This window comes from Mesoplodon mirus (genome assembly GCF_964341445.2).
Source record: "Mesoplodon mirus genome assembly, chromosome: 15".
Taxonomy (NCBI): Eukaryota; Metazoa; Chordata; class Mammalia; order Artiodactyla; family Ziphiidae; genus Mesoplodon; species Mesoplodon mirus.
Window position 1 is genome coordinate 42,915,577 of NC_138991.1, and position 15,286 is coordinate 42,930,862.

General features: G+C 45.9%; 1 protein-coding gene across 2 annotated transcripts; it reads right to left on the reverse strand.

Moving 5' to 3' along the window:
• Nucleotides 1-430: 430 nt before the first annotated feature.
• On the reverse strand, nucleotides 431-10,366 carry FUS (FUS RNA binding protein). 2 transcript variants are annotated; one of them, XM_082600660.1, is made up of 15 exons: nucleotides 10,290-10,366; nucleotides 8,707-8,731; nucleotides 8,460-8,614; nucleotides 7,569-7,710; nucleotides 7,226-7,404; nucleotides 6,801-7,008; nucleotides 5,169-5,203; nucleotides 3,625-3,657; nucleotides 2,733-2,836; nucleotides 2,255-2,384; nucleotides 1,908-2,009; nucleotides 1,623-1,746; nucleotides 1,188-1,288; nucleotides 924-1,071; nucleotides 431-631 (listed from the first exon to the last, which is right to left on the reverse strand). In XM_082600660.1, exons 1-15 carry the CDS (start codon nucleotides 10,300-10,302, stop codon nucleotides 592-594), a joined length of 1,539 nt encoding a protein of 512 aa, XP_082456786.1. In that variant the 5' UTR covers nucleotides 10,303-10,366; the 3' UTR covers nucleotides 431-591. The 2 variants fall into 2 exon arrangements, with proteins under 2 accessions (XP_082456786.1, XP_082456785.1); XM_082600659.1 differs by having other exon boundaries at nucleotides 7,569-7,713.
• Nucleotides 10,367-15,286: the final 4,920 nt, after the last annotated feature.

Sequence of the window (15,286 nt, forward strand, 5' to 3'; positions counted from 1 at the left end):
CCCAAAGCAACCTAATTTGTTTGAGCCCCACTCAGAAAAGTGCCAGAAGAGCCAAGAGGCCTTAAAAAAAGAACAGAACTACTGTAAATAATAAACTCACTAAAACCAGCATGTGAATAAACATGGTAAAAGAAAAACTTCCAAATGGTTGGACAATTCTGGGCCAACACACCACATGTTTCTCATTTACCCCTTTCATTCATCTAGTTTTTACCATAACAGAAAAGTTTAATCTCTACTTTCAAGGATACACTTGACCTTTTCTCCCTGAAACAAGTATCAAACACTTTATTCCAGTTCCTGCTAAGTGGGAACAAACAAATTATTCCAGTTCCCACAAGGCAGGTTGATCTGAAAGAGGAAAACTCCCCACATTCTTGACCTGGACATCAACACTCCAGGACAGTGAAGAGGGGGAAGAGGAAGAAAATTTAACTAAAATGATGGTTTTTAATGGGAACCAGAGATATGGTTACAATTACATAGTCCGACACAAAAAAACCGTGGGTGATCAGGAGTTGGAAGGTTACAAAATAATGAGGGTAACACTGGGTACAGGAAGAAAGCTGCTCCAGAACTTCAGGAGCCAGGCTAATACGGCCTCTCCCTGCGATCCTGTCTGTGCTCACCCCTGCAAGAAAGAGTATCCATTAGGTCTGAGTTACCAACCTCTCTACCCACCCCACCCCCGAAATTCTATCTGCCCCTGCTACCCAACCCCAAGAAATAGCTCCTATCTCCCTAGGTATAGAGTATATGGGAGTCTACAGATTAGCTCTCCCACATAATCTTCCTTCCCTACCCACTATGGTTACAGTCTCAGCTTTCCAACCTAGCCCTCAAAATGAAACCACTGTCCCAAAACCTTGCAATCCCATGACCTCTGTTCAACTGTTCTACTTTCAATTTAGAGTCTTACTTACCTGGAGTCCATCTTGCCAGGGCCAAAGCCACCTCTGTCCCCACCACCCCGGCCCCCTCGGAAGCCCCCACGGTCCCCGCCTCGGCCTCGGTAGCCGCCCCGATCATAGCCTCCTCTGCCACCACGACGATCATCTCCATAGTTTCCCCCTAGGAAAAAAGAAATATGATATATCCCCATATCACATCACCCAAATTCTTCCTACCTTCCCTCTAGCCTCCTTTTTGATCCCAACTCCTTATCACCAGCTCTGCCTCTTCCTTACCCATATGAGAGCCTCCTGGTCCCCCTCCTGGGCCATCTGGTTTAGGGGCCTTACATTGGTTGCATTCATTCCTCCAAGAGAAGTTCATGTTCTCACACGTACTGAGAAAAATAAGACAATTAGTCAGGGCCGGGGGGCGGTAAGACAAGACCTAGAATTACGAACACTCCAGTTACCTTACGGATACGTGAGGAAAATGAGGCCTCGGAAAAGCAAAAGGGCTTGTTTCTCAGGAGCGAGCCAGACAAAAACTGCAGGCTATTGAACCCAGTCCAATACCTTTCCCTCTAGAGCTACGTCACCTAGGTGACTCCTGGCCAAGCCTGTCAAAGTGTACCTTTGATATCTATTAGTCGGAAAACACAAGCTCTACCATAGTACCAAAGGGCACACGTGTAAGACGGCTGAGAAAAGAATTAAAGAAGTTTCACTCACGGATTAGGACACTTCCAGTCCCCAGCTCGCTGCTGTCCTCCACCGCCACCACCGCCACTGGGGAATCCTCCTCGGCCACCGCCACCACTGCCACCACCTCCATAGCCTCCACGGCCCATGGGTCCTAGTGTAGACACAATAACAGGTCTGCTCCGCTTCCAAGTTTGCTTAACCTAACCTTCTCTCCCATGTAAACCCTTACCACCCTCCCTCCCTTCTCTCCCCATCCACCCTCCCTCCCTTCTCTCCCCATCACCTCTTACGCCAGCAGAAGTAGCTCCTCACCTCCTCGTCCTCGGCCTCCACGACCATTGCCACCACCCCGATTGAAGTCTGCTCGCCGAGTAGCAAATGAGACCTTGATAGGATTCCCAGAGAATTCTTTACCTAAAGAAATAAAGGAGGTATAAGGAGACTTTTTATTAAGACCTGTGGGTCCAAAAACACACTTGGTACAATCAAGAGTGGACTCCGTCTTCTTATAAATGTTTACAATCTCATGAAACGTAAGAAAAAATAAGACCACACCATTATAGGGAGCGTTGGAAGACTCACAGAAATCCTCAAAACACAGGCCGTTTCCCAAAGCTGGTTGCCCTGTGCCCCACCCCTGCCAGCCTCCTCATACATACCATCAAACCAGTCAATAGCTGCTTTAGCAGAAGGTGGGTCATCAAATGATACTGTTGCCTCTCCCTTCAGCTTGCCCGTTTCCCTGTCTGTGTACAGATTAATCATGGGCTGTCCTGTTTTCTTATTTGTCTGAAGAAATCAACGTGAGATAACATCAGTCTTAAGACAGCACTATCATAACCATACCTTTCTATTTCATGTAACTTGAATTAAAGCCATCAACTATAACTGTTTCTCACTTCAATATTAAAAGATGAAAGTAAAGATTATAGACTACAAATAAGTTTTAGACACTCCCTTTTTTATAAATTGTGCCTCTTTTGTGTTAAAATGTGATTCCCTTTAGAAAATGGCAAAGGCTAATGTTCTTTCCTCAACAAATTAAGCAGGCAACCATTAAGACTTTTTTTTCACTAAGGTGTGAAATCCAAAAGCCTGCAGCACTGATAGAAAGCACCCACTCTGCTCCACAAGTACCTTAATGATACCAATCTGCTTGAAGTAATCAGCTACAGACTCAATTGTAACATTCTCGCCCAGGCCTTGAACGAAGATGGTGTTGTTGTCTGAATTATCCTGTTCTGCTTGTCAAACGCAGACAGAAACATGAATTTGAAGAGAGAAGCAAAGGTAAAACAAGTCAGTGACTCTTAATAACTTTAACACTTGCTATTTCGCTTTCAAAGAAAAAAAATTCTAAAGCAAGCAATATACTTTGATTTAGGTCAGACAAAAGAAATCCCCATCCCTTCTATTTTATTATCTGAGTACCAGTATGCCAGCCACTTCACAAATTTAAACTTAATTTTACAACTACCCTTTGAAACATGTTGATACTCACTAAAGAAACCAGGGCTCAGGAGTTAACTGCCCAACCACACAGTATGTACACCAGTTGTTTGTCAATGTTAAGACCCCCAAGTTAAGAAACCTATTTTACACTAAAATCCAGTATATAAACATAATTAAAACAAAAAATACACTAAGTGCTTCCCTTTCTGTGTCTTTTTCGTTCAATAATTTGGTTACGATCCCCATTTTTAAAAGCCACTGCTTTAACTGAAGCAGCAGTTCAGGATTATGGTCCACACACAGATACATCAGCATCTCCTAAAACTTGTTAGAAATGCAAATTCTCGGGTTCCTCCCGGACCTATTAAATTGCTGGGAGAGGAAATCACCACATCAGGTATTTCTGATACATGGCTCATTTATAAATCACTATTAAGTATAGCTACACCTGAACTCCCTTCCCCACATTTTCCTTCTTCTCTACCCCTGTTCTTCAGATCCCTTTAAGTTTCAAAGGACATCCAGGAAAAGTCCTGATACCACTTGAGCCATTCCTTCATGCCACCTCTGGACTTACCAGAGTCATGACGTGATCCTTGGTCCCGAGGGCCTTAAGTGACATGAAAAAAAAAACAAAAAAAACAAGGAAAGAGGAGCCGTTAGTCAACAGGCTGAGAAAGACAAGGAGAAAAATACACACCAAATCCAAACTTATGCAAAATATCAGGTTAAGTGCTCACAGCCTCACTCCAAACCCTGTCCTGGGTTGCCTGCCCAGAGAAAAATCCTAGGCAGGTCTGGGGAAGACAGAGGCCCCTTTTCTTAAGATCTGTATGTAACTTGAGTCCCCACAGGGACAACGCCACACTTCAGAAAATGCTGCCTCCCCCAGCTCAGGCTGGGAAATGTCCTCAGCACAGACTGGGAGGGCCAGGAGGGAGACCCCTTGAAGTTAACAAACCAACTCATAGCTTGGCCCTGTTCTCTCACCCCAGAGAGAAATGGGCTCACCACCAGCAATGTGATATGCATCCATACAGTTTCTCCAAACTTTAACACCAAAGACACTTATCCCTTGTAGAACAATTTTTAATTTCATCTTTAGAAACCATTCTTAAAACCATGTTTGTTTCCCCCAAAACCACATGAAAATAAAAATCATACATAACAGCTATTGTATTTTTTAAGCATGTCCCAGGGAACAGACCAGAAATCTTATTTCCATAATGCAGCCTCTATTTTTTTTCCAGAGACCATCTTTGACCAAAGTTTATCTGAATTCATCATAAATATTGTACCCACACTCAATGACACCTAAATCATGAACCCAAGCCTTTGGCTTTAAATGTTGAGACAAATCAAGAAACCTTTTGTTAGTTAACCAAACCAGAAAAGTTCCAGCTTACTGGGAGACTTCTCAAATTTGCCATTTTTCCATGAATTCAGTTTGTGCTGTTTAAGACCTGGTTATTTCCCATGAGCCACACATACTCCCAACCTTTCTTGGAAGTAGTCCACACCTTCCTTCCCAGAGCTAGTTTCTATTTGCCCACCTGAATTGAGTTTAAATGCGTGTATGTAGAATCGCATTGACACCATTCAGTATTTAATATATAAATATATACCAACTTCACCATCCTCAGGGCAGGGCAATAGTTCACATCCCTCGTCCAGAATTAAAACATTTGGAAATATTTACATACACATACATACATACACACACACACACACTCACTCACACACACTAACCTCGGACACACTGATCAAAAGGATCCTAAAGCCAAGTGGGCCCCACGTGGTCCAGCACACTCTCCAGTTTCTCATTACGGTGCTCACTAAGTGCCGGGTGTGGCAACACTCTTGTCAGAGGCCTACTTAAACACCTCTTATTTAACCTGGGTCAAACCGAATTGGTACCAGATGCCTGCTGAGTCTTACCCCTGCCTGCCTCCAGGTTAGCACACATCTGGCAGCAGGTGGCATTCTACCCCACCCCTTTCTGGAGGTGGTTCTGGACACTCCAAAACCTTTGACACTTAAAACACGCTAAGACATCTGCAAATGAACAATCAGACAAAGCATTGCTGGGAGTTGGGAATTTTGGAAACTCTGTTCACTTACCACCAAATTTATTGAAGCCACCACGGTCACTTCCGCTGGAGAAGACAAGTTAGAAGAAAGGACATGAAGCTTCCAACGGCTACAAAAGGGCAGTTTTTGATTTTGTTCAACATTCCCCAAACATGGGTAGGTGTTTTGGGAAAATGGTAATACAAATGGCTACTAAAATACATTCCCCTTCCTGACCACCCCTTGTCTGACCTTTGAGCATGTCACACACACGTGTGCAATTTCTCAGACACAATTTTTAAGGATTTTGCTTTAAAAGGTTATATATCTATTTCCTCTGGAAAAAAAAAAGACCCATTTTCCTTGGTCGTTCTTCCGACGTAGCAGATGTTTTTTCCTCTTGTCGCGACTGGATGACAACCCAGTAGTTGGTTTAAAAACCCTACCCCCGATTTACCCAGAAGACATTTCACACCAGGCTGGGGTAGCCCTGAACACATTTTTGTGGTTTTTTGCTTTGAAAGCAGCAAGCAGACCCAACCCCGTTCCATAAAAAGTCAAAACCAAAGGCAATTTCCCCTTAAAGCGAGACAAACTTAACTAAGCCCTACCCTAACTACTGAGCTGTTTTTGATCTCTCCCCACCCCCGGGGTCACCCCTTCTACACTGTGAGAAGAGCGGAGTATTTTGCAATGTCACCTTTCATACCTGTGGCACATAAAATGCAGAGCAAGTTAACAGTCACATTAACAGTTGTTTTTCTTTTTAAAGTTTTGCATTAAACACACGCACACAACAGAGTTTTCCTTATTTTGTACGGTTTTTGAGATTGCCCCCACCCACCTCTGAATACTTACCATACACAAACTCTTTTTAAAAAACCTACTTTTCCCCAAAAAGGAGTAACACACTGACATTCCTCCCCTCTCAAGGGAGACAGAGTAGGGTCCTTCAAATCATATTTACCAACAGATTTGACAAATGCTTTAACATCAAATCTAAGGTTTTACTTCAACTTCAGCGGGAAGGGGAGGAAAGAAGGTCCAGTTGGGCAAGTAACCAGAGGAAGGGGGACAGTGGAGCAAATAGGTGGGATACCACTGTCAAGCGTACTGTATTTTGTCCAAAAGGTCTGCACACTTCAGATAGCCCCATGAACCAAGTCACACACAAAATCATTACTGTCAGTCAAATGAGTGCTCGTGGATTCAAATGACTACAGAATACAGAGAGAGAGTAGCCAATTCCTGGAAGCTCAAGTCAGGTTAACCATTTACAACTTCCTCAGAGGACACGTGGGAATACAAGTAACAAGTTTCCCTATTACCAGGAGTGGGATCATCGGTTTCCCTTGCAGACAAAGAAGCCTTTACTTCCATTTTTCTTGCCTAGGATATCAATGACTCCAATCCATATACACCCATGTTTCTTTTTCTTCAGAAATAAAAGTGTCAGTACTCAAATCTCTATACAGAGGTGTGGGTAGAACTTCAGGCTCCCAAGTTCTCACAAAAATAAAATGGGGATGTATGAAGAAGAAACAGTCAATGCTCCTAAATCAAAGCCCTCACAAATCCCTAGAATAAGACTAACCATGCACTAAGGGACTAGGCTTCAAGGGAGATTCATGCAACCCTCCACACTGCTCACTCATGTTACTCCCTGGCTCACAAGACACCTACCCCATGCCGCCTCTGCCTCCACGGCCGCCTCCACGACCTCTGGGTTCATAGCCACCACTGCTGCGGCTGTAACCACCGCCACCGCCCCGGCCACGGCCCCCACGGTCTTGCTGGCCTCCCCCGTAGCCGCCGCCACCACTCTGGTCCTGATTGCCATAACCGCCGCCACCACTACCACTCATGGAGGACTGATCTTGGCCGTAATTACCTGTCAGGAAAGAAAGGATGCCTTTAAAAAACACAAAACAGACTGCGAGGTGGCATAAAGCAGTTCAACTACACCAGGTGATAAATTACAATAAAAATTAAAATGAAGCTAAGAAACAAAAGCCCAACATTTTCAAGAACCCTTTTAGGGAACGGGTCGAGCAGGATACAATTCCTTTACAAAAAGCAGGTACGAGACAAAGCTGAACACATCTCACCTCCACCACCCCCTCCACCTCCACTGCTGCTGTTGTACTGGTTCTGCTGCCCATAGCCCTGAGGGGGATTATAGCTTTGCTGTCCATAGCTTTGCTGCTGTCCACCATAGCCAGACTGTTGGCCATAGCCCCCGCTCTGGGGCTGCCCATAGCCGCTGCTCTGAGAACTGCTACTGTAACTACGGAAAAGGAAAAAGCAGAATCATAATGCCAGCATGTCCAAAACCTTCTTTCACTTTCAGTACATCCCATTCTCTGTACCCAACAGAGGCCACCCCCGTTAGTCCTCATGCTCACTCATGCACCCCTAATCTACCTCTCCCCTCTCCCCACAACTCCTTACCTTCCCGAGGTGCTGCTAGGAGCTGGCTGCTGGCCATAGCCAGGGTATGAGGACTGCTGCCCGTAAGACGACTGAGAACTTTGGCTACTGCCATAGCCACCAGTTGAGCCATATCCCTGGGGAGTTGACTGTGTGCCATAGCCTGCTAAAAGAAAAAGGAAGTCACAAAAACTATGATCAAAGAGAAAAGGCAGGGAATAGGTTGAAGAAAACATTATATACCACCTAATGCTTCCCATACTTAAAAAAGTCAGCCTCTTTGAAGATGCTTGGAAATCTTGCAACTCACAGTCAGAGATTACCTTTCTCTTTTACCTTAAAGCTTAATATTCCAACGTCTACCAACTTCAGAATTCCAATCTCATCCCACCCACACCAAAGCCAGCCTCGAGGACCACCACTAATCACAGCCCAAGAGATCCCTATTAATTAACAGCATTTTAACCTGCCCTTTAAGTGTGCAGTACAAATAAGACAACCCCATATTATTTACACTTCAGGACCTCAGGGCAAATTCCACCTCCTGGTGTATCATGTGATATACAGCAGTCTGACTTCAAACATCTTCAAGGAAGTCATTTTCTCCCTTTAAGTACCTAAAAGTTTTCTCCCTTTAGGCAATACTCCCCCCGCTCCGCCCTCCCATTTCACTTTCATTCTTAGGGGAAATGGGGAAAAGTGCAACATAAATGGAAAAGTAAGAAGTCAAAGAAAATAATAGGAAACAATTACAAACCAATTAAGTATTTTTGTTTGAAAGGACTCAAATGCTAAAGTGCTTTAAGGGTCATAGACTGGTTAAAGCAAACATTTCAGCACTGCTTAGGTTTAAAAAAAGCAACATTCAGAAAGAGCAGGAAGAGGTGGGGTGATCCACTAAAAGAGACTCACTGTTCTGGGTCTGTCCGTAAGAACTACCATAGCTGCTCTGGCTGTAGCCTGAAGTGTCCGCTGACTGGCCGTAGCCACTGTAACTCTGCTGTCCATAGGGCTGACTGCTCTGCTGGGAATAGCCCTGCCCAGGCTGGGTTGGGTAGGCCCCATAACTGGAGAAAAAGACAAACCGTGCTCTCAGAAAAAAAACACCTTAGCCACCCTTGCCCTTTACAAACTTTGGAAGCCCAGAAATGACACTCACCTTTGGGTTGCTTGTTGAGTATAGTCTAAAAAACAAAAACACAATTATATTACCTTCAACCATCCCTAAAAGTAGACTAGAGCGAAAAGTCTTAACTCAAGCTAGCTTTGGAGCCCCCAGAGAGGAAAGTCAACGAGGCATAAATTCCCACATGAAACCCTAGTTGAGAGAAGCAATCTGGCAGACCGTAGTCAAGTTTTCTTACAATAAAGAAAAGCAAAAAAAAAAACAGCGAATTTCTACAGAGACCAAGAAGCCTTAAGTATTGGAAAAAGCAAGAGTCTTGGTGAACAGCTACAATTTTCTGCAACTTCAATCGATGTCAGGAGCTGCACAAATTTACACACATTTCCTTCTCACACCCGCTCGAAGACGAAGATACCACCAAGAGTCAAGCTAAAGTCACACAGCTGCTTCAGCAGAACAGGTTTTAATTCAAGCCAGAGGCATAATTGTTCGGAACGTAGCCTCCACTTTTTCAATCCGAAAAACAAGAATGTCTCCTAAGAGGCCGCTCTTCACCCTTTGCCCAATCTTGGAGACTGGAAACGGGAGGCTTTTAATGCAAAGCTAGCCAACCAAGAGAAGAGCGCTCTTTGATCCCAAACAACAGAGATCACCATCAAAGAGCGGTCGCCTCGGGAGGCAAGTCGACTGGTACTCAAGTCCCCAGCCCTGTGGCTCCCCACGAGTGCGTTTTCTTATCTCCTCCTTGCCTGCCTCGGGGCTGTGGGGAGACTCGGAGAACCGAAGGAAGAGAAAGCGCTTTTAAAACGCCACATGTTAGACGCACTGGCCAGATCCACTCGTCTCGCCGGTACAGGAAACGAGGCGCTTCCTCCCGCAGAAAAGGGCAAAAGGACCGGGAGAAGGTGTGGCCTCGGGCGGCCGTTCCTTTCGGTTCCCACCTCCGAGAGAGGAAATTTAGGCGGGAAAAGCCTCGGGCCGGGTCCCCAAGTCCGTTGGACCACCCCCAGCCGTTAAGCGCGCCCAAGCCTCCGCCCCCGCCCGCGTGGCAAGCGAGGCGGGAACAAGGCGGTCCCGCCCCTTCCCGAGGGACCCCCGGGGCGAGGCCCAAACCGGACGCGCGCCGCGGAGCCTCCAGCGAAGGGTCTCGCGACAAAAAGCAGGGCCGACACGAGGCGGGAGGGGGGGGTTCGCGCCGCCAGAAAGGGGGGAGGGGCCAGCAGAGCGCGTGCGCGCTCCGAATGCCCGGATGCAGCACTGCGACAAAGCGGGCCCGAGCGCGAGGCTGGGGACGAGGAGGAGAAAAGGCTACAGGGACCGGGCATTTCCATCCATGCCTCACGTTTCCAATCACCAAGAAGTGTCCCTCCCAACCCTCACCTCAAGGATAGGGGCTGCGAAGGGAAGACCTCCCGCCCCACGCCAGGCGCCAGAGGAGCGAAACAAGATGGCGACATCGGCCTCCCCCTTCCACCCCTCTCCGCTGCTTCCCGCCAGTGCTGCGAGAAGACCCTACACGCGATCGCCGCCCAGGTCCCACCGAAAAACAAAAGCCCGACTGGGAGGGAACGAGGCCTGGAGCCGGCGCGCCACCGCCGCCTCGCGCCCTTACATACCGTTTGAGGCCATGTCCGCGCACGCGCGCACAGGCCGACGATCAACGAGATTCCAACACCACAACACCGACGCCTCGAGGACTGAGCAGCCCCGCCTCCTGCGTCGAGGTTTATGTACGCCTCCCCGCCTACGCATGCCGGGGGAACGCACCAACTGCGGAAAGGAAAGGGGGAATCGTGGCCTACTCCTGCCACTATTCAGGGAGTATAGAGGACCCTAGCAGGCAGAAAGGAAGCGTATTAACTAAGAACCTTGCAAATAATACATATAATCCTCTGTTTTTCTGACAAAGAAGTTAAATTTGCTTTGCAGGACTAAGCCCACGATTCACCCCACCCCTATGATGGCATAATGGTACGGCCCAATTACCCTCTGGGGGCGGGGCGAGGGGCCCAGGGCGGTTGCGGGCGGAACTGTAGTCAAAGCCGGGAGTCGAGGGGCGGGAACCGAAATTCCTCAGGCTGGCCCCTTTCACTGGGCCTCACTTTCGCTCAGGATGGAGACCTCCAGCGCTCCATTCCCCTTACACTGCATCAAATGCATCTTCCCTCCGGCGCCAGCCTCCCTCCTCTGGCTCTAGTGTTCCTCCCTCTCTGGCTCTAGTGTTCCTCCACCGACCCTCTCCCTGCGTCTAGGTATTCACTCATCGTCTTTCAGGCTTGAGTCTCCTGAAGTCCTTACCAGGGTTTGTAGATTGTGACGTTTGCCATGAAAGAAAGCATGGAGTTTACCCCGGACCCTTGGGTCCTAGTCTGGTCAAGCACTGATCGCCCACCCACACCCTCACGGCTTGGCCCGTGAGTAGCTTGGCTTGACTCTCTCTTGGAATGGAAAGCCCAAACCCTCCGGATCTCAAAGAGCACTGAGATTAGATCAGGGATTTCCCAGCCTTTTTTATTAATAAAGGGCTACTCTTTATTCTCCTGAAACCCTACCGAGGAACCAATGTGGAGATCCAATAATAACTGATATTTGTATAGAGCTGAAGTGGTTTCAAAATGCACAATTAATTGTTTTCCCATTACAGTCTTATGAAGAAAGTAAAGCTATCTCCATTTTACAAGTAAGAAAAATGAGACTCAGGCTGAGTGCAATCCATGATTATAGAACAGCTAAGGGTCAGGGGTCCTGATTTGAATCCAGGTCTGTGTGGCTGCAAAACACTCCTTATGTTGGTTATGTGAACACTTTAAAGTGTGCTGAAGCCTTTTCACCCCCTATAAGAGCAAGGACAAAAAGTGAAATTCAAATTAACTTGCAACTTGCACTCTAATCAGCCTTGCCTAGAGAAGGAAATTTGAAAGTATCGAATAAAACAAGACAAAGGAGGTTATTCCTGGTACATGTGCCATGCAGATTTTCCTTCCCAGCTTACCTGTGACGTGGGTTCCAGAACTTCCTTTGTAGGTTAGACACGTTTTCCTAGAGAAATAATTGTGGGCTATGCCCACAAACTTCTACTAAATTCGTGACTTAGGCCCTAATGGCCCTTGAACACCCTGTCACCCACCCCACTCCCACTGGGAGGGCAGTGTGACACTGGAGTGAGGGCAAACAGAGGGAAGTCCATCACTCATTCATTCATTGATTCTACAAATATTTATTAAGTACCTACAGTGTTCCAGGGACTGTCCAGGGTACTGAGGATGCATTAGTGTACAAAATAGATGAAGCAATTTAATAACAAAGCTAACATATAATAATAATAATATTTATATATAACATATTTATAATAACACTTTGATAAGGCTTACTAAGTATCAGGCAGTGTTCTGAGTGCTGTAAGTATAGCTTGTTTAATTTTATTATTCACAATAAAATGTTGACATGAGGATTACATTTTACAGATGAACAAAAAGGCATGGAAAGGTAAAAAGCTGTGCCCAGGCCTACACAGAAAGTGGCAAAGCCAGGTTCCCAACCCAGGCAGCCTGGCTCAGAGTTCCTGCTCTTAACCCCTGTGCTTCAGCAAACATCGCTTGAGCACTGCATAATATGTACCAAGCCTGGGGCAGACGTAGAGAGAAGAGGATAAAAAAATCCAGTCCCTGAGCCACTGGACCTTATAGCCAGTGGGCAAGATGTGGGTAAGACCCACAAACCCCAAAGTGTATTTGTTTTTTGTTTGTTTTTTTTTGTGTGTGTGGTACACGGGCCTCTCACTGTTGTGGCCTCTCCCATTGCGGAGCACAGGCTCCAGACGCGCAGGCTCAGCGGCCATGGCTCACAGGCCCAGCCGCTCCGCGGCATGTGGGATCTTCCCGGACCGGGACACAAACCCGCGTCCCCTGGATCGGCAGGCGGACTCTCAACCACTGCGCCACAAGGGAAGCCCCCAAAGTGTATTTGAATCAAATGTGGTAAGTGCTGTAACATGGAATCAAGGACTGTGGAAACTCTTCTGGGAGAGCAAGTCATCCATCAGGTAGACAACCACAGAAGAGGAAAAAGAGGTGGTGACATTGAAGCCAGGCCTTACAGGATAAGTAGGAGTTCACCAAGCAGCAGAGGATACGGTGTAACAGGCAGACGGAATGGCAAAGTCAAAGGCGTAGGTGGGGAAGGGCATTCATGCAGCAGCATGGCAGGGAGTAATAGGCTCAGACTGTGACTTCTGAAAGGCTACCTCAAGTGACTGTTTCTCCAGGCTTATCTCTCTCAGTGGACCTCTCCTGACTCACGAAACACGGGGGCCTCTCACTCCTTAAAAGTCTCCTTACTTGGCATCCCTGCTCCGGGCCCTCCCCCCTTTCCCACTGTCCATTTAGCTCCTTCCCTGCATTCTCCTTCTCTGCTCCCCCTGCAGATAGCAGTGCTCTCCAGAGTTCTGTCTTCAGCCTCCTTTGCTTCTTCCTCGAGACTCAAAAGCCCCAACTGCAGTCTGGTGTGAAACGCAGCCCACAGACAGGTTGTCTGTAGCCTACATGTTGTTTTTAATTTTTTTTAACCATTTGCCAACACTAAAAATAGAGAAAAATCCAAACTTCTGGCTTTTCTTGAAAACTGGAGGCTCTGGCCATCCAGGGCCCACTTTCCTGCAGGGCAAGTGTCAGCTGGGACAAGAAGCTGCTGGGGCATGTGCTTGCAACTGACCAGAGTCTCCATTACTTCCTAGTATTCCTGACATGGAAACCAGAGTCAATTGCCATTTATACCAAGTGTTTAACGTAGTTGTTCTTAGAGTGGAATTAAAAGCAAGGGAAAATATTTCTTCCCTTCAAACGTAAGAAACCAAAGCAGGTCCTGGTTTTCAGGCCTCTACCTGGCCCTTGGAGGCGGTTGAGTTTGTGATTAGTTCCAGATGAGAGGTTCTTAATCTCTTTTTGTGCCAGAGTCTAGTGAATTCTGTGGATCCCTTCTTAGAATATTTTTAAATGCATAAAACAAACATTGTAAGAATACAAAGGAAACCAATTAAATGAAAACAGTTATCAAAATATTTCTTAAAAACATCTTCATGATCAAATATACAGACCTGATAGCATAATATCTGAATTTTGAAGTAGAATGGAATGTAAAAAATGTTTTAAGATACCTGCAACAGCTGCAATGTGATATGAACATTTCTGAGATTTCTGTTGGTGTCAAAGACCCAGACACTGCTGTGGTTTGTTGCCTATAGACAGCCTATTGAGAAAAATGCTAAATGTCAATTGGAGGTTAGTAAAAATTTAAATGTACTCTTTCCTGTCCAGATCTGTGACCCCCCTGATGCTATTCTCAGACCCCTAGCAAAGACTCCAAGTTAAAAATTGGCTCTGGAGAATCTCATCCACATCGTGCCTTCAGCTCCCTGATGTGTAGGTCCAGCCGTGATGCTCCTGAGTTCCACGCCTGTCTCTTGATCATCTCCAGCCCAATTTTGTCCAGCAGATGCATCACGCAGGATTGGAGGCAGCAGTCATTTGTGGTACATTCAGCTGTTCTGGCCAGCATAGCAGCCCAAGCCTCTGGTCCATCAGGGGTGGCTCTTGTGCAGGTTATAACATCCTTAGCATCACTAATATCAATGGCATGAGGCAACAGCGCTGGAATTTCCACTAGAAATTTTCTGTGGTGGTGTTGGACCCTCCGCCTGGTATCTATTATTGGCTGGGAAGCATCCAAACTTGACTCTTAACCTTCTCAAAAACTTAGTCACCACCTTATAATCCCTTTCTGCTTAAACTAAAATAGATTATATCGTCTGCAACTGAGAACTCCAATTTATACCATTGTCATTGCAGCACTGCCTATATATCAAAATATTAGAAACCACCTAAGTGCCTATCAATAGGGGATCTGGTTAACTGAGTTATTATACAGCAAAATCTCTCGGTCTCGGCACTATTGACATTTTAGGCCAGATAATTCTTTGCTGTGGGGGACTGTTCTGTGTATTATAGGATATTTAGCAGCATTCCTGGCCTCTACCCATATTGGATGTTGGTAACCACCCCCAGTTGTAATAACCAAAGTTGTCTCCTGGCTGGAGGGGGAGGGGGTACAGAGTCACCCTAGATTGAGAACCACTGTGATACAGCTATACCATGAGATTAAGAAAATTAGATAGGTCTAAGTGTACAGACACCATGAGATTTTTTTTAATGAGGTGAATCTAAATGCACAGATATAAAGACTATCTAATCTCTATTATTAATGGGAGGAAGGAGCAAGGTACTGGACAATATGTGTGTAATATGCTATTATTTAGGTTTTAAAGTGAGGGGGGAGAGTTACTGAGATGTATATATATATATATATATATATATATATATATATATATATATATATATATGTTTGTTTATGCATAAAATATCTCTGGAAGAAGAAAAAAACTAGTAACAGTGGTTATTTCTGGGGAAGGAGTCTGAGAAACTTGGAATTGAGTGTATGAAGGAAACTCACTTTTCCCTGGATCCTCCTTTATATTTGAATTTTTTACCATGAATGTATATTGACCAAAAAGAAATTGACTCTTACAGAGTGCCATAGCAGTAGGTGGTAAGAGGATGTT

Coding starts and splice junctions, on each gene's coding strand:
- FUS (XM_082600659.1), bottom strand. Junction 5,204..6,800: donor GGAGGCAGAGGCGGCATGGG/GTAGGTGTCTTG, acceptor TGTCTTCTCCAG/CGGAAGTGACCGTGGTGGCT. Junction 632..923: donor CCTGGCAAGATGGACTCCAG/GTAAGTAAGACT, acceptor TCTTTCTTGCAG/GGGTGAGCACAGACAGGATC.